The sequence below is a fragment of the Myotis lucifugus genome, unplaced genomic scaffold (genome assembly GCF_000147115.1).
Source record: "Myotis lucifugus unplaced genomic scaffold, Myoluc2.0 scaffold_255, whole genome shotgun sequence".
NCBI classification, from domain to species: Eukaryota; Metazoa; Chordata; class Mammalia; order Chiroptera; family Vespertilionidae; genus Myotis; species Myotis lucifugus.
In genome coordinates this window covers 1,782,156-1,801,934 of record NW_005871303.1, presented here as the reverse complement: position 1 = coordinate 1,801,934, position 19,779 = coordinate 1,782,156, and the positions used below count along the sequence as shown (strand labels likewise).

General features: G+C 38.5%; 1 protein-coding gene across 1 annotated transcript in view; it reads left to right on the top strand.

The window, feature by feature from the left end:
- The window catches only part of INPP5F (inositol polyphosphate-5-phosphatase F), a 58,017-nt gene that overhangs the window by 24,753 nt on the left and 13,485 nt on the right, over positions 1–19,779 (top strand). Inside the window, exons 3-12 of the mRNA XM_023762640.1 lie at positions 2,827–2,963; positions 6,041–6,169; positions 7,038–7,379; positions 9,351–9,549; positions 10,069–10,248; positions 11,139–11,206; positions 13,289–13,413; positions 14,185–14,262; positions 15,175–15,295; positions 16,272–16,400. Coding sequence (XP_023618408.1) covers positions 2,937–2,963; positions 6,041–6,169; positions 7,038–7,379; positions 9,351–9,549; positions 10,069–10,248; positions 11,139–11,206; positions 13,289–13,413; positions 14,185–14,262; positions 15,175–15,295; positions 16,272–16,400 — 1,398 coding nt within the window. The 5' untranslated portion in view covers positions 2,827–2,936. The remainder of the gene's footprint in view (positions 1–2,826; positions 2,964–6,040; positions 6,170–7,037; positions 7,380–9,350; positions 9,550–10,068; positions 10,249–11,138; positions 11,207–13,288; positions 13,414–14,184; positions 14,263–15,174; positions 15,296–16,271; positions 16,401–19,779) is intronic.

The following is a 19,779-nucleotide window of genomic DNA, read 5'->3' as shown; positions in this document are numbered from 1 at the left end:
TATGTATCCCAACAAAACTTTTTTCATATGGGAAATATATATCATGTTATTTTTCTACAATAAAAAATTCCTGAAACAACTGTTTTAATTATTTTTATTTTTGGTATATTTTTCTTAAGGATATAAACTCATAAACTGAAAGGTTGATTTTACATGCGGTCTTTCATAGACTATTTCTCATTTAATTAAAAAGTGTTTGTGAGAAGTTAAAACTTGGATTGGAAAGGTAACTATTTTAGGCTTCTGAGTATTTTCTTTTTTCTCGCTTGTATTAAGATTTCTTTCATTTGTTTTACCATCTTCCTCACTCTTCCCCTCAATCCTCCTATCTAATAATAGAGAAACATGGTAATTAACCATAACTTTGCTATCCTTCCCATTGGCTAATCAGCGAGATATGCAAATTAACTGCCAACCAACATGGCGGTTGGCAGCCACGCAGCTGAAGCGAACAGGAGGCTTGCTTGCTCCAGTGACGGAGGAAGCCAAGGTTCCCCGCCTGCCAGCCCAGCTCTGAGCTCCAGATGCAACAATGTTGCAATTATAGAAGCTAAACAAACCCAGAAACCTGCTTTCAGCTGCCAGCGGGCTCAGAGCTTAGAGCGCCAGTGATGGCAACAGAGTTTCAATTATAGAAGCTAAACAAACCCAGATACCTGCTTTCAGCCAGCCACAGCCTCAGAGCTGGAGCCGGCTCTCAGCTCCAGTGACAGCTATAGAAGGTAAATAAATCCCAGAATAAAAAAAAAAAAAAGAGGCTGGGAGCTTCAGTCACCCGCCAGCCTGAAAACGGCCCTCAGCCCCTCACCCAGACTGGCCAGGCACCCCAGTGGGGACCCCCACCCTGAAGGGGGTGCGACCAGCTGCAAACAGCCATCAGCCCGTCTTCCAGGCTGGCCAGGCACCCAAGCGGGACCCCCACCCTGATCCGGATCACCCTTCAGGGCAAACCAGCCAGCCCCCACCTGTGCACCAGGCCTCTATCCTATATCGTAAAAGGGTAATATGTAAATTGACCCTAACAGCAGAAAGACCAGGAATGACTGGTCACTATGACACACACTGACCACCAGGGGGCAGACCCTCAATGCAGGAGCTGCCCTCTGGTGGTCAGTCGCTCTCACAGCGGGGAGCTCTGCTCAGCCATGAGCCAGGCTGATGGCTGCCAGACAGCAGTGGTGGTGGGAGCCTCTCCTGCCTCCTCAGCAGCACTAAGGATGTCTGACTGCAGTTTAGGTCTGCTCCCTACTGGCAAATGGGCATCCCCCGAGGGCTGCCGGGCTGCCAGAGGGATGTCTGATTGCCAGCTTAGGCCCAATCCCCCAGGGAGCAGGCCTAAGCCAGCAGGTGGTCACCCCCGAGGGGTCCCAGACTGCGAGAGGGCACAGGCCGGGCTGAGGGACCCCTTACCCCTGAGTGCACAAATTTTTGTGCACCGGGGCTCTAGTATATTTACTAATTTGCTCAGTCCTAGTGTACACATAAAGTAGTTTTGGTATTGTTAATTCATACCCTTCTGAAAAACAAATTCATTAACCAGAATGCAGTATCATGCTCAGTTGTTTTTGCCTTTATCCTTACAAAATACTCTTTTCCAAAGTTATTTAGTTTTTGTCCTCCCTGTCTCCTATAGTGGGTTACATTCTCCATTTGTAGCTGAGTTGGGTTACGGTTTGCATTTCATTTTGGGGTTCCTCCACATTCTGGTTATTTGAGCTATTCATTTTTGAGGCAACATGAAACATTACCATGTCTAACAAAAGAGTATACTCAGAGGACTGTTATTTTTCATTCCCTTGTACTATCCCCATTGCCCCCTTCTTCCGTTCCATTTCTGCCTGTCTCCTGTAGGTGACCAGTCTCATTAATTTCTGATTTATCTTGCCTCTTGTTATTGAACAAATGAGCAGATACTCAACATTTTCTCATTTCTTTCTTGTATAAAGTGTGGAATACTCTACTTTTGTACTTTGATTTAATAATATATCCAGTTTATCCTCTTAATATATCCAGGAATCACTCCTTATCAGTCATAGAACACTTCTAATTATTTTTCATAGCTGCCAAATACTCCATTGAGTATATGTGCCTTAGTTTATTCAATCATTCTCCCGTATCTTGGCATTCAGGTTCTTCCCAGTTCTTTGCAATTACAAATTGCTGCAATGAATAGACTTAACTGTATATACTTGTGTATTGTTGTGTACCTTAAGGTGAATTTACAACAGTGGGATTGCTAGGTTAAAAGGTAAGTGCAAATGTTTTATTGTTAGGTACCACTGAATTTCCCTCCAGAAAAATTGTATCTGTGTGTACTCCCACCAGTACTGTATGAGGGTGCCTGCTTCTCCACAGCTTTTCCAGCAAATGTACTATCTTACTTTTTTATTTTTCCCAATCTGATGGGTGAAAATGGCATTCCTCTAATTAACAAGTGAGATTAAACACCCTTTCATATGTTTAAGGGCCATGTTTATATTTTGTTGTGTCCTTTACTTTAAAGCAGTGGTTCTCAACCTTCTGGCCCTTTAAATACAGTTCCTCATATTGTGACCCAACCATAAAATTATTTTCGTTGCTACTTCATAACTGTAATGTTGTTACTGTTATGAATCGTAATGTAAATATCTGATATGCAGGATGGTCTTAGGCGACCCCTGTGAAAGGGTCTTTTGACCGCCAAAGGGGTCGAGACCCATAGGTTGAGAACCGCTGCTTTAAAGAGTTATATCTAATGCACGTTGTGGTTGGATTATTCACCTTCAGCCTCCCAGGACAGTAGCACTTTATAGAGACTAGACATTAATAATGACTTTTCTGTTTCAGATTTTCCATGGTGGCTTATTTTAATTAGGCAGAAAGCGCTGGTGGGCAAACTTCCAGGAGACCATGAGGTCTGTAAAGTTACCAAGATTGCTGTGCTGTCACTTTCTGAAATGGAACCTCAGGATCTTGAGCTAGAGGTAAGGTGCTTTCTCAGGAAATTTTATGGAAACGTGATATGAATATAATAGCAATTACGAGGATTTGGTTTAATAGACCAGAATCATACAATGTTAGACATGGATAATGTCTTTAAAATAATTGAATCTTATGGTTTTTAAACTCCATTTTAGTAGTGGAAACTGTTTCCAAATCGGTGAAATCCAGTATATGAGATGCATAAGATCAGAGCTGCTTTGGTTGAGGTGGTGATGGGGAGTGGGCATGTGCTGTGAACATTAATGTACAAATTTTTGGTGGGCATTTTTTTTCTCTTGGGTATATACCTTGTGATGAAATTGCTGGGTCATGTGGTAACTCTATGTTTAACTTTTTGAGGAACTGCCAGACTGTTTTTCAAAGCAGTGTGCCATTAAAAAAAATCTAGACAAGGGTATGAAGAATCTGTGGGGTTCAAATAAATGAGAACAGAGGTGCTCTTTCTTTTGGGGAAAAAAAAAATCCTTTAAAGTTTTATAGGCTTGATGTTCCATGTCTGCATATCGTATTTGCTATATCTCATTGCCTTAATAGATAACTGCATCATTTCCCATATTTAGTTTCCCATCAGACATCTGTTTAAAATTTTAGCTCCAGATGGACACAGATAGATAGCAACTTTTAAAGTAAAAATCATTTATTTTTATTTTCTTAGACAGCAGCCACAGCAGCCCTTACTTAATCTTGATTATGAAATGTAAGTTGCTAGAGTAATAGAAGATATCAGGGAGCACCGTGGGGCTTGTGGCGGTGGCTTTCTCTTTGAGATCATGTGTGTCAGGGTTGTGATAAAGGCCTAAGCACACACGGCACAGACCTGGCTGGGCCTCTGGAAAAGGGAAAGCGATCCACTGTCAACACGGTGTGTTGTAATCCCAAGAACCCTGTCTAAACAAAGCCTTTTAGGACTGGAAAGGATCTCAGACTTCATTTTCTCTATCCATACTTTGTGTAGGACTTCATTTAACCTTTTTAAAAATATAGTGGCCTATACTTTTTTTTCTAAAGGTAACTATGGAGGATTCTAGAATATTCATTGAAAATGTTTATGTTCAAAGTAATTTTAAATTTCTATTTAGAAAAATCAGTTTTAAGAGGTAGAGATAGACTTCTGGGGAAGATGTTGTAGTGTTTGTGCTTCCCTATACAGATCACAATGGTTATCTGAAACCTTTGGGGCCATATTTGTTTTAGAGTTCAAGTTTTTATTTTGGAGGGTGGGGCGGTATTGAGAAGGTTATTCCATTTATTTTATATATGCCCTGTGAGTTTGAGGTGTTACTCCACAATACAACACATTAATATTTCTTAGAGAATAATGAATCAGGAGAAAATTCATACCAAGGGAGGTAAGTGATGACATCAGTAGCTTCATGTCAGTTTAGGGTACATTTTGGCATATTGTTGGTAAGGAAGGAAGTTAAGGGGTATTGGGCCCAAGCCCAGGAAGAGGTTAGATTAACAAAAGAAAAGAGCCTGACCAGGGTGCTCGGTTGGGTGTTGTCCCATGCACCAGAAGGCTGCTGCTGTGATTCCCCGGTCAGGGCAGGGGCCCGGTTGCAGGCTCGATCCCTGCTAGGGGATGTGCAGGAGGCAGCCAGTGGTTATTTTGCTCTCACATTGATGTTTCTCTCTCCTTCTGCCTTCCTTTCTCTCTAAAAAATCAATCAGTAAATAAAAAGAAAAACAAAGAAGATATTGCTAGGCCTGGAGAGATGGTATCTTCATGGACCATAAACAGAACAGTAGTTTGAATGGGGCCATAGGCCTCCTGGACTCTGGATCCAGAAGCAGGCAGTTCCAAGTAGAAACTTGTCCCCTATACAGTAAAGGGAACTAGAAGGGCTACAGGAAAGATGGGGGCCTGAAACCATGCTTGGTACTGGAAGCCTGGTGCTAGAGTGAGACTCCCCAGCTCATGAAAGGAAGCTGTTAGGTCATTGCACTAAATGGGATAGATAATTGTGCATAAATAATTCTGTCTGTTAAGCACTTTGAGAAATACTGGTCTGGGCAAAAGATTAGGACCTGAATTAACACAGTAGCAATCAGCAGCAAGTGGTTGGGTTTGATAGGAGAGACTTTAGGAAGGAGAATAATGGAAGATGACTCCTAGCTTTCTTGCTTAAGTGATCCCGTGGGTGCTATAGTAGTTGCCCGAGATAGATTTGAGAAACAGATGTTGATCAGTTTTGAAGATGCTGAATTCGAGGGACTGGTGTGTCAATAGCAGGCAGATGTTACGGATTTGGGTCTTGTGCTCAGAACAAAAGATTGGAGTTACCATGAACACGGGCAATAGGGTAGTGAAGACCTGGGAGGGAGTGTGTGAAATTATATGTAAAACACTTGATTTTAACCAGGTAGTTGTCTTCAGAACTTCTGTGCCTTCTCTGGTCTTAACACGTCCCCATCCTCTTCCTCACCTTTGCCAGTTGGCCCACACATTTCCTGAAGCCTCTACATACTGCTTCTTCAGATTTAAACTCTGGACCCAAAGACTATGTTTTTTGTTGATTGGTTAGTGTATGAGGATAGGAGGAGAGGATGCAGTTGACCTGTCCAGCTTTTAAGGTTCCCAGTAGAGCAGACTCTTGACATGTTCTAAACCAGAACACCCAGTTAACTGGCTTGAATGAATTTTTAGCACAGACAGCTGTGGAGTAATGCCCTTGGAGCATAGAAAACGTACATTTTGCACGTTTAAAATTTAAAATTTTAGATGCCAGTTTTTAAAGCATTAATTAACCTCAGCTGGAGCATTTTATTTTTCAGTTATGTTAACCATAATTATGATCCTAACCTGAATTTCTCATCCCTAAATCCTAAGTATATCCTGCCCTGTATTCTTTGCCTGTCGTCTACTGTAGCTTTCTAATCACTGAAAGCACAGCTGTGTTTCCTGTGACCAGTTGTCTCCTTGGTCGTTTTTCTAACTCTTGAGGTTTACTTTGAACCACAGCGCATGAGCAGTAGCATCCACTGCTGGACTCACATTTGAACATTTAGCAAGTAGATATTAATAATAATGAATTCTCTCTCTCTCCCTATTATTTAGCTCTGTAAGAAGCATCATTTTGGAATTAACAAACCAGAGAAGATTATACCATCTCCTGATGACTCAAAGTTTTTACTGAAGACCTTTACGCATATTAAGTCCAATGTATCTGCTCCTAATAAAAAGAAAGTAAGCAAAATCAGTCAGAGAAAGCCAAGTATCACATGATCTCACTCATATGTGGAATCTAATGAGCAAAATTAACTGAGGAACAAAATAGATGCAGAAACATAGAAGCATAGAACAGACTGCGGAATCTTGGAGGGAAGGCAGGGGAGAGGGGGTGGGTGGGAAGAGACTAACCAAAGAACTTGCACACATATATGCATAACCCAAGGACACAGACAGTGGGGTGGGGAAGGCCTGGGGCGGGGTAGGGGGTGGGCTAGAAGGGGTCAATGGGGGGAAGGGGGGAACATATGCAATACTTTCAACAATAAAGATTTAATAAGAAAAAAAAGAATTTAACTGATATGGGCTTGGAATTTATTTTTTATTAGATTTAAATTGAGGGGTAATTTTCCTGCCAGTGAACTTATTTTGAAACCACTTGTCATATTCCAGCACTGCCTCTGCATGTCCTAGGGCAGCGGTTCTCAACCTGTGGGTCGCGACCCCTTTGGGGGTTGAACGACCCTTTCACAGGGGTCGCCTAAGACCATCGGAAAACACATATATAATTACATATTGTTTTTGTGATGAATCACTATGCTTTAATTATGTTCATTTTGTAACAATGAAAATACATCCTGCATATCAGATATTTACGATTCATAACAGTAGCAAAATTACAGTTATGAAGTAGCAACGAAAATAATTTTATGGTTGGGGGTCACCGCAACATGAGGAACTGTATTAAAGGGTCGTGGCATTGGGAAGATTGAGAACCACTGTCCTAGTGATTAGCTTCACCTCTTTCCTAGGAAGGTGTGAATTTCCCACATAGGCTGTCTTTACATTTCATTTCTGCAGTGATAGTAGATCCACATTTTTACAGGTCAAGGAAAGTAAAGAAAAGGAAAAGTTGGAAAGAAGATTGCTCGAAGAGTTGCTGAAGATGTTCATGGACTCGGAATCCTTTTACTACAGCTTGACCTATGACTTGACCAACTCAGTGCAGAGGCAAAGCGCTGCAGAGAGGGACCCCCGGCCCCTCTGGCAGAAGGTACCTCTCACGGTTCAGAGCAGGGTTTGCCCTCCAGAGCAGTTTATGGACTTATTTGGCTTTATCGGGAAACTGAAACAACAGGTTTCTGAACTGTTTATTCTCTACCTTTTCCAGGTTGATGATCGATTTTTTTGGAATAAATATATGATACAAGATCTTACTGAGATTGGTGTGAGTAGTTGTTTTCTAAAATATTCTAAGATAATTATAGTTAAGCAAATATTTTAAAATTGTCTTAAAATCTCTAATGTTTTTCCCTATAGAATGGAATCATTTAGCCAGGGAAAACTAAGGCATTTGGTATTTTAAGGTAGCTCACTATTGCTTAGCCACAGGCCTAGCTTTTTAGCAGGTTGCCATAGGATAGTAGTCATTTAAGACTGGGGAACTAATGTCCTCAGAGTTCCTATAAAAGAGGTAGTTTGTTTACCCATTGGAAATGTTGAAGCCCAGTTGTCCTTGAATAATACCAAGTTTTTTAACTTTCCTGTTTCCTCATCTGGACAGATCTCCAAGGACATTCTCGTACTGCCAGTATTTGAATCAGGGAAGATAGGGAATATGATGAGGTTATTGAGATTTGGTGATTACAGTCTTTCTTTACTCTGTCACATTATGCTGGAGAATTATGACTGTCCAAGGACAACTAATTAATTTATTCAGTCAATCAACAAATATTTGTGGAAGGCCTGCTGTGTGCCAGTTACTGTTTTGGACACAAAGTGGGCAAATAGTTGATTAGGATCATATATTATCTTTTTCTTAGCCTTTCAGAAATTTCAGACCTTTTGTCCTGGCCATTGTGGTTCGGTTGGTTGGAGCGCGTCACCTACACAGAAAGGTCTCGGGTTTAATTCCTGGTCAGGGCACATACCTAGGATATGGGTTCAGTGTCTGGTTGGTGCACATAGGAGAGGCAACCAATTGATATCTCTCTCCCCGCCTCCTCCCCTCCCCTCCCCTCCTCTTCTCCTCCCCCCTCCCCTTCTCTCTCCCTCTCCTTCACTCTCTCTTTCCTTTCTCTTAAAAATAAAAATCAATAAACACATCCTCAGGTGAGGATTAAATAAGTATATTATTTAAAATTTTTTTCAAACCTTTCTCCTTTTTTCTATTTCTCTTTCTTGGTGGGAGTTAGTAGATAGATAATGCCTACCACTAGCTATCTATCATGTCTCTATCGAGAAAGAGTTCTTGCCTCTTTATGATGCTGATACTGGAACCACCAGAACTCTGTGGCAGGATTAGCAGTAAGGGTGTCTGTAATGAATATTGTCTTGCTTGCTGATGTGTTGAGCTCTGTTTTGCAGAGTTTTTGCAGATATTTAGCATTTCCATTGAGAACTGGTGACTTGCTATAAAGGTGGCATTTGGCCACTAACACGTCTCTGTTCCCGCCAAGAGTTCTGCATGTATTGCTAGAAGGGAAAAAACACAAATAATGGGAGTGATGATAAGAATCATGAAGGCAGGTCGGCCCTTTACTGTTTCCAGCCACCTTCCAAGATCCTACCTGTAGGCTCCATAAAACAGAACCGTGAGATAGGACCTGGAGTGTGTGGTTATGCGAGAAGAGGTGGGTTTGAAGTTGATGCTGAGATTGGGGCTAGATAGGATTATGGAGACAGGAGAGAGCGGGACTAAGAACAACTCTCTGGGAAGCTTCTCAGCCTTCACTGTTTATCCTGTACTATTGCTAACTAGTTCCTGTAAGCAGGCAGGCACTATGCTAACGACTTTTTCCATTTTACTCGTTCATCTTCACAGCAACCTATTAGGGTAGTAGTTTTCCTGTTTTTCAAAGCAGAGTGTCCAGGCACTGGGGAGGTGCAGTGACTCACCTGGGGGAGTTAGTGAATGGCGGAGCTTGAATTTGGACCCCGCTGTCTGGCTCCTATGGTGTGATCACTCTCAGGCAGCTCTCTTTTGAGTGATTATTATAAAGAAAAGGAAATGCTCTCTGCTTCACCTGCACTCCTCCCTCCACTCCTTTGTGTTCTCCAGTGAGCAGAATATATGGTTAAAGAATGGAAAGTTTCTGTTCCTAATAAACTAACAAGTATGTGCTGGCTACTGTTTGGGTTTAAGAAAGTGTCAGTGCTGTAGAGCATAGAAACAACGTGATGTTCCTATTGTTTTCAGACACCAGATGTGGACTTCTGGATTATCCCCATTATCCAAGGTTTTGTGCAGATTGAAGAACTTGTGGTAAATTATAGTGAGTCATCTGATGATGAGAAAAGCAGCCCCGAGACCCCGCCTCAGGAGTCCACCTGTGTAGATGACATTCACCCTCGATTCCTAGTGGCTCTCATTTCACGTCGCAGTCGGCACAGAGCAGGTGTGTGGAAGGCTGTAATCACCTGCAAATCAAATCCAGGCTAAATGGAAATCCTGCGGGGGTGTTGAAATGCTGATGACCAAAAGGATCTGGAAACAGTCCGTTTCAGTGCTCAGTCACTTTGTAATGTGACTGGGGACCAATTATTGGATAGAGACGAACTGGGAAGAGTTAACAAAAGGAGAAAGAAGAGAAGAAAGTCACTTGGGATGTGCTTCTAAAATACCATTGTTCTCACTGATGGGTTGGATCACAATCACAGTAATAAATCCTTCCTGAGTGCTAGCGCCTTTGGGAAAATCCTTCTCTTTCAGTGCATAGGAGCTCTCGTAGCTTCAGTTTGTAAAAATCCTGATGCATGCAGTTATGATTTGGGATAAGTTGATCCAGTTCTGCCTGGCAGTTGCACATTAGATCCCCAAGGCTATCCTGAAAGTGAGATAAGCATGATCTAGATAGGCTAAATTTTTTTTTAAATGTTGCTGTTTTCTGTTTGTTTGTTTTTTGTTTTTGTTTTAGGAATGCGCTATAAACGAAGAGGGGTGGATAAAAATGGAAATGTTGCAAATTATGTGGAGACTGAGCAGCTAATTCATGTCCATAATCATACCTTGTCATTTATTCAAACCCGAGGCTCTGTGCCTGTCTTTTGGAGCCAGGTTGGCTATCGATACAATCCAAGACCTCGGCTGGACAAGAGTAAGCAAGTCCATTGTTTGGTTTGCAAATGATGATGTCAGACAGGTATTAGATACATTATAGATTTGGATTTGCTTTGCTAGATGCGTCATTCAAAACAATAACTCATACAGTGAAATTTAGTGGAAAGTGATATAAACATAAGAGCAATAATGGTTGTTGACAATTTAACAAAAATTCCCCAACAATAGCAATAATGGTTGTTGACAATTTAACAAAAATTCCCCAACAATAGAGCAAAACAGCTTATTGTACATTTTAAATTCTTGACTTTTTGAAGAATACTTTATTGGATGTTTAATTTTGGAGAAGGGTAAATGAAGCCAATATTTGTAGAAGGAGGAAATATCTTAAGATGGCATCTATTATATAAGATGCCTTTATTGAAATGCCTCACTGTGAAGTGTTTGTTATTGTTTAAATTATTGAGAAGTTAATTTATTTTTGTATTTTAACTTTAACACTGGAATAGCTAAATCATGTCAGCCTAATTAGATTACTGAATTAGGTTGATTTTTAAAAATTGTTTACAAAATATTTTTCTCTCAAACTGAATTTATATTTATGAGAATTTGGTAAAACTTGAGTTTTAATATCCTTGATTAAAGAAGTTTTTATTTTTTTATTATAAACTACATGAAACCTTTTCTGATAAGTTGGCTGGCTTGTTATTATAATGTTATAATTTCGCAGTTTGTACTTTGTTTTAATTTAATCTAATAGGGGGAAAGAAATCAGATCTTTGGCTTAGCATTTCATTTTAAAATAATTTTAGAAAATCTTACTTTTGGGCTGTCAATTTTTTAAAAGTAAGAATAACGATGGAATAGACACTAATTTTTTCTTAAACAGGGGAAGGAAAAAATCGATTTTATATCACTTCTTTGTAGGTGAAAAGGAAACTGTTGCCTATTTCTGTGCCCACTTCGAAGAACAACTGAAAATTTACAAAAAACAGGTGGGCTTTGATCTCTAGTAGTTAATGTTCCTTTATATTTTGAAATGATTGTATATCTGTTTCTTTAAATTTCATGAAAATAACAATGTACTATTCATAATTAAGCAAAATGGCATTTCTCATGAAGTTAAAGAACACATGTAAGCTAAGAATATTCTTATTATTTTTAAAGAAATATTGTCAGCTACTTTAGACCATTTTTATTATTTTTTAAAATTTTAATTTTTTAAATCAGTTTTATTTTTCAATTACAATTGACTAGACCATTTTTAGATAAGAGATAAATCTGTCAATTATTATGATTTGAGAAGTTTCTAGAGTAAGAAATAAAAGGCATCTCTCAGTACCACACATATAGTTAGTTCTGCCTCCTGGAAATAACAATTTAATATGTATCTTTCAGTATCTTTTCTTTGCCCACCTTTCTTATATATTCATACAGTCATGTAGGAATGTGATCATATAAACTAAAGTAAGATAAAAGCTGTTAAATGAAATACACGTTCAATAAGATGACCAGATTTCAGATACAGGATTGAGCTAGAACTGTCAATAACTAATCCATTAGCAATAACCAGTCTGAATGTGTAATGCCATAGGACGTATTTTTCTAACAGCAACAAAAATAAAATAGGAAGAAATAACCTAAAATCTTGTAAGCATACAAAAGGATACCATGACAGTGGTGGTGGCGGGGGTCCAGGGGAGAGTTACTGAAGAACACAAAAGGAAATCTGAATAAATGGAGAGAATAATCTTAGAAGGAAAGACTCAATATTCAACAGATTTCTGTTCTTCCAAAATTAATATATAAATTTTGTGCAATCCCAAAGAAAGTCCCAGCAGGGAAATAAAAACGAAATGATTGAAAAAAAACTATGAAGTTTGATAAGAGATGAAGTCAGGAATGTGGGAAATGAGAACTCTCACATACTGTTAGAGCAGTGGTTCTCAACCTTCCTAATGCCGCAACCCCTTAATACAGTTCCTCATGTTGTGGTGACCCCAATTTCATTGTTACAAATTGAACATAATTAAAGCATAGTGATTCATCACAAAAACAATATTTAATTATATATGTGTTTTCCGATGGTCTTAGGCAACCCCTGTGAAAGGGTCGTTCGACTCCCAAAGGGGTCGCGACCCACAGGTTGAGAACCGCTGTGTTAGAGGGAGCATAAGTTGGTACAGCCATTTTGAATGGTATTATTCAAAATAAAATATGCTCTACTGTTAACCCAGTAATTTTGCTTTCTGATATCTATCTTACATACCATATACAAAAATCAGTTCTAGGTGGATATGGATTTAAATATGTAAAGTTAAACAAAACTTTTTAGAGGAAAATATAGAACATCTTTTGACCTTGGGTGTTAAACTGGACTTAAAAAGCACTAACCATAATTTTTCAATGGATAAAATTGACCTTACTAATTTGTAAATTTTTATTAGAATTTTATTTCTTGAAACTTTATCATAAATATAAATACTATTATAAATGTTATAAATATATTTTTTATTTTATTTTTTTTAGAGAAAGAAGGGTGGGGGTAGCTTCGATAAGAAAGAATCATTGATCTGCTGCCACCAGCTCAGTGGTTGAGCGTAGACCTATGAACCAGGAGGTCAGTTTGGTTTCCAGTCAGAGCACATGCCTGGGTTGTGGGCTCGATCCTCAGTGGGGGTTGAGCAGGAGGCAGCTGATCAATGATTCTCTCTCATCATTGATGTTTTCTATCTTTCTCTCCCTCTCCCATCCTCTCTGAAATCAATAAAAAAATTTTTTTTAAAGTATTCTAAATATTTTCAAGATTTGCTATTTTAAAGGACCTTGTTTTCATTGTCTATTCTAGTTGGTTATTACAAATGTATAATGTATATAAAAACTATTAATGCCATTGATGTAAGCAGTTATCATAAACCTAAGTGTAACAAATGAAAATCTAATTTATAGGAAAAAGATTGATGCTTGAGTGGATTTCTAAGCATAGCTAGAAAATACTTCTAAAACATAATTCCAAATAAGTCACATTATGATTCTATCATCTGGTTAAAATGAATTTTTTCTCCTTACTCTTACAGGTTATTATTAACTTGGTAGACCAAGCAGGAAGAGAGAAAATTATCGGGGACGCTTACCTAAAGCAGGTGTTGCTCTTTAACAATGCGCACCTCACTTATGTTTCATTTGACTTCCATGAGCACTGGTAAGGTGCTTCCTGAGATGAGTTTTTTTACCAGTTCCGATGGTTGTGGTCCGATGCTGCCCCAGGGACCTAAGTTTCTCTTTATTGGGAAGAAAAATTTCTTCTCATTGTTGGAAAGGGAAGAAATATTATTTGTTTACTTTGTTTTCATTTTTATATGGATTTTATTCTGGCTAAAAATTTAGCTTAATTGTTCCTGAAATATTTATAGTTTTTCTATTCCTAAATAACTTGGAGACTTAGAGTTCATTTTTCCTTTTATTATTCAAGTAAAGAATTTCTGGAGCTTTACCTTTCTGCTTAAGCCTGAGCCTGGCAGAAGTAACAGAAACCCCTTAATAAAAATCATCCTGCTGGCTCATTTTCATACTTTATTAGTAACACTTCTTTCTCTATGGATAAAGTTCACTAGAATTTGCTCTGGAAAATCAACAATTAGTGAACCATTATGATGATAACTTTAACTTGAGTGTATTTTGAAAGCAAGGTTCTTTTATCATGACCCTGGTTCTAACATGATCTCAATTATCTAAGTGTTGAAAATTTGGTGGGGAGAGAAGCTTTAGATATCTTTATTTTTCAGTATATTTTTCAGTATATTTTCTTCCACATGACAGATTAGCTATAAACGTTTATGTAATTGCCTATATAAATTATAATAGTGTAAACCTCATTTATTTAAAGTAATAATTTTCTTTAATTTTTCAGGCTATCTTAAATATCATATTTTTAAGTTAAAGATTTTTCTCTTTGTTTTGGCTTGTATTTTAGCCGAGGAATGAAGTTTGAGAATGTTCAAACACTAACAGATGCTATTTATGACATTATTCTTGACATGAAGTGGTGTTGGTACGTATTTATTTCATAAGAAATCAGTGTAACAAACTCTTGGTCTGTGAAACCATGTGTATTTGTTTAGTAACATTAAGCATTAAAATAATAGCAGCAAGCTGAGAAAGCATTTTTGTTTTTCTAGTTTTGCTTCCCGTTTCCTGTTCTCCTTTTTAAGAGAGGGTTAGGCATTAGGCATTGTAGCTGTGAACCGGGAAGAGGTGTCAGGTGGTTGGGCAAAGTGATGTGAAATGCCCGATGACTATTATTTAATTCATTCTAATACTTCATAGTTGAATGTCTTTCTCCTCTTTCTTGCCATCCCTAACATGGAAGGAGGGCTAAGAGGTACCTGGTCTCAGTTGTCAGGCATTTAAAATTATCAAGGAAGGATGAAAATTCTCAGATTATAGGAGGGAGAGGCAGGAAGAAAAAATTGGCTTAAAGGACAGAACAGAACTATATTCTATTAGACTTTAAGGCCACAGATGGCAAGAGAAATGAGATGAGCAGGGCATGCTGCATGACTCTGTATTAGGTGGTAAAGTGAATGAGCTAATTTAGATGTATTTCTTCTTGGAGTCAAAGAGGAGGGACAGGATGGTGTTTTAAAGTGCTTTTTGATTTTAAATGTGCAGAAAAGAGTAACGGGCCCGTTTTGCCTAGTAGTTGTATGACTTGGGGCAAGTGTCTCTTTCTGTACCTCAGTTTTCTTTCCAAAATGAGGATAGTAATGTCTTCCTTGTTGAGTTATTGTGTAAATCAACAGTGTCTACATAGGACTCAATAATGCCTGCTCACAGTGGTCTTCCAAGCAAGCTGGTAACCAGTGCTGCTGTTCTCATCGCTGTGCTTGAAAGAATTTTGGTTTTTGAAAAACGCATTAAAGTGTTTCATGTTGTGAAATAATCCCATACTGTTTTTGAAAAGGGTTGATCAAGCTGGGGTCATATGTAAACAAGAAGGGATTTTCCGAGTTAACTGCATGGACTGCCTGGACCGCACCAACGTGGTTCAAGCTGCCATCGCTCGAGTGGTCATGGAGCAGCAGGTAACTTGGCATCTGTTGGATTGTAAATATTCATTTTTAATTTTTTCAAGGGTAAACTAATAACTAAAACCTTTGTTCTTTAGAACATTTATGGCATAAAACTCTTGTTGCATTAAAACCTGGAAAGCACAACCGCCACTAGAAATAACTTGAACCAAGTGGTATTTTCTTAAGTGCACATTTCAAAATGTGAGGCCCAACATTTAAAAATGTATCGGGTGCCACTGTATGGTCACTTACCTTTTTACCTCATCTCTAAACCATCTCTCCTGTATTTGGAGCTGGGAATCTGTACATTTCATTTCTGCTTGGCCGACTGGCTTCGTGTCAGGCTCTGCCAGTAGTGGACACTAAAGGAAGATCATGAGGCTGGAGGAGAAAAAGGGACTAGCTTCTTCATCTGGTTATAGTCCTGCCAGCAGTGCCATCACTGGGCTGTTGGGCCCTTTGGCACCACAGAACCAGCCTCTTGCCTTGATGCCCCAGTTGCTGGCAACTGCTTCCTGTGGTCATTATGTCATTACCCAGGTCCCCTTTCAGATCTTTTGGCCCTAACACCTGAGTAATGAATTCAAAGATGGAAATTCCTAGCATGGTTTCTAGGGTTTTGGTTTTGTTTTTGTTTTGTTTTGAAATACATTTTTATTGATTTCAGAGAGGAAGGGAGAGGAAGAGAGATAGAAACTTTGATGAGAGAGATACATCGATTGGTTGCCCCCTGTATGAGCTCTGACGTTGGGTTGGAGGGCGGGAGTCGAACCTGCAACCCAGGTATGTGCCCTTGACTGGGAATCAAACCTGTAACCCTCTGGTGCACAGGCTGACACTCTAACCATGCCGGCCAGGGCTGAAAACACCATTTCTTTTATTTAAGGGTTCTAAATTGTGTATGAACATAATTCCTTTTTCTGCAGTATGTTTTATGCTACGGTGTCTTGGTTTATATGTAATTAATCCACCAATGTATAAATTTTAGCTGAAAAAATTAGGTGTGATGCCCCCAGAGCAGCCACTGCCGGTGAAATGCAATCGGATCTATCAGATAATGTGGGCCAACAATGGTGACTCCATCAGCAGGCAGTACGCTGGCACAGCTGCTCTGAAGGTAAATACCTGCAGCGAGCATTTGCGGGTCATTCTGTGGGACTCAGAATGTGGGTAAAAACCATCTTTGTTTTTGAGATAAAGGTGTGCGGCTACAGGTGGTGGCTGACTACTTTCTGGAATGTTTGGCTAAGGCAGGGGTCACACACTCATCTTTTGGCTGGGACGGGCTGGGGTTAGGTGGCTCAGGCAGGCACCCATTAGGTGAAAGGGAGAGAGGGAGCTGTGTGGCCCTTAGGAAGAGCATATGTTGTCTCAGGAGGGTGCTGTCTCGTTTCCTTATGAGGATGGAGGCGCAGTGTTGCTAGGTCTTCCGGTTTTTTCAAGGGAGTTGGCAATCTGGAATTGTGTGAAATACTGGGTTTTTAAAATTTTAAATAGACAAAACAAAACATGTCTGTTGATGGGATTTGGCCCCTAGTATGATCATTTGCCCCCTAAATTTTTATCCCCATCCTGCCTTTTACTAGCTCTGTTACCTTGGGCAAGTCACTTAATTTCTCTCTCAAGAGGAGAATACACATTCTTAAGAAGCGCACATGGAACATTTTCCAGGATAGATCATATATTAGGCCACAAAGTCTCAACAAATTCAAGAAGACAAAAATTATATCAGGGTGTGTTTTTGTTGTTGTTGTTGTTTTTAGTAATAGTGGTATGAAATTAGAAATCATTAACAGGAGGAAAGTTGGAAAATTCACAAATATGTGGAAATTAACACTCCTGAACAATCAAAGGATACCACAGAAATACTTAGGATCATGAGGCTATACTGAACAATTATATGAGAACAAATTGGGCAATTTAGAAGAATAAATTCTTAGAAACCATACAACCTACCAATACTGAATTATGAAGAAACAGAAAATCTGAGCAGACCAGTGAGTAAGATTGAATCATTAAGCAAAAACTTCTCATCAAAGCCCAGGCCAGATGGTTTCACTAGTGAATTCTACCAAACATTTAAAGAATTAATGCCAATGTTTCTCAAGTTCTTCCAAAACACAGAAAAGGAGGAAACACTCCCAAACTCATTTTATGAGGCTCTGATACCACTATAAGGAAATAAAACTATAGGCCAATATCCCTGATGAATGTGGATGCAAAAATTCTCAAGTAAATACTAAATACTAACAAACTAAATGTAACAGTATCATACACCATAATAAAGTTGGATTTATCTATTAGGTGGAAGAATCATTCAACATATACAAATCAATAAATGGGACATCCTGGATTATAGAATGAAAGATAAAAATCATAATCTAATAGATGCAGAAAAAGGATTTGACAAAATTCAACATTCTTTTATATAAAAACTCTCAACAAATGAGGTATAGAAGGACTGTACCTCAGCATAATAAAGGCAATAATAACAAACCCACAGCTAACGGCATACTCAATGGTGAAAACTTAAAAGCTTTTCCTTTAAAATCAGGAACAAGACTTTGGTGCCCACTGTCACCATTCCTATTTGTCATAGTACTGGAAGTTCTAGCCAGAGCAATCATGAAAGGAAAATAGAAAACATTCAGATTGGAAAGGCAAAAGTGAATTTGTCTTTGTAGATGACATAATGTTGTATATGGAAAATCCTAAAAACACTCCATCAGAAAACTGTTAGAACTAATAAATGAGTTCAGTAAAATTGCAGAATACAAAATCAACCTACAAAAATCAGTTGCGCTTCTGTACAATAACAACAAACTGCTGAAAAATAATCACTTTTACAATAGCATCACAGACAGTAAAATCCTTAAGAATAAAGTTAACCAAGAAAGTGAAAGATCTGTACACTGAAAACTGGAAGACATTGATGAAAGAAATTGAGAGGACACAAATAAATGGAAAGATAGCCCATGTTCAGGATAAAAAAATTAATATTCTCAAAATGTTTATAATACTACCCAAAGCCATATATAGATTCAGTGCAATCCCTATCAAAGTTTTAGTGGCATTTTTCACAGAAATAGACAAAAGCAATTCTAATGTTTGTATGGAACCATGAGACCCCCAATAGCCAAAGCATTTCTGAGAAAGAAGAACAAGGCTGGAGGCAATAACACTCTCTGATTCCAAACGTTACTACAAAGCTATAGTCATCAAAACAATATGGCACTGACATAAAAACAAACACATAGATCAATGGAATCGAACTGAGAGCCCAGAAGTAAACCCACATATAGTCAACGACAGCTGTTGTATAACTAGTATAGTCTGTTATAAGATGAATAAATTCTGTAGATAATATTTGACAAGGGTGTCAGCAATACATTATGGGGAAAGGGTAATCTCTTCAATAAATGGTGCTGGAAAAATGGAATAGGCACATGCAAGAAAGTTAAATTGAACCCGTCTTATATAAAAATTAACGCAAAATGGATTAAAGACTTAAATGTAAGATCTGAAACTTTATAATTTACTCCTATAAGAAAACAGGGAAAATGCTCCATGACATTGGTCTTGGCAATGATTTTTTTGGGTGTGATTCCCAAAACGAGCAAGAAAAGAAAAAGTAAATAAGTAGGAGTAGATTAGACAAAAAAACTTTCTGCACAGTAAGAAAAAATGTTTTTTAAATCAACAAAATAAAAAGACAAGCTATGGAATGGGAGAAGATATTTGCAGACATGTATCTGATAAGAAGTTAATATTCACAATATGTAAGGAATTTATACAACTCAACAGCAAAATATAATTTGAGTAAAAAGTGGGTAAAGGACCTAAAGAGACATTTTTCCAAAGAAGATATACAAATGGCCAACAGGTACATACATAGGTGCTCAACATCAGTAATCATCAGGGAAATGCAAATCAAAACAACAATGCAATGTCACTTCCTACCTGTTAGAATAGCTGTTATAAAAAAGGTAAGAGATAAGTGTTGATAAGGATGTGGAGAAAAGGTAACCCTTATACACTGTTGGTGGGAACGTAAATTGGCCTGGCCATTATGGGAAACAGTATGGAAGTTCCCCCAAAATTAAAAATAGAACTATGATATGATCCGGCAATCCCATTTATGGGTATAGTAGTATATCTGAAGGAAATGAAATCACTATTTTGAAGAGATATCTGCACTTACATATTCATTGCAGCATTATTAACAATAGTGAAGACGTGGAAACAATCTAAATGTTCAGTGAGGATGAATGACTAAAGAAAATGTGTGTGTGTGTGTGTGTGTGTGTGTGTGTGTGTGTGTCATAGAACATTGTTTGGCCATGAAAAAGAAGGGACTCCTGCCATTTGCGACAGTATGAGGAACCCTGAGGGCAATATGATTAAGTGAAATAAGCCAGACAGACAAAGTACTACATGATCTCACTTATGTGTGGAATCTGGAATAAAGAGTTGATTGGTGGTTACCAGGACTCGGG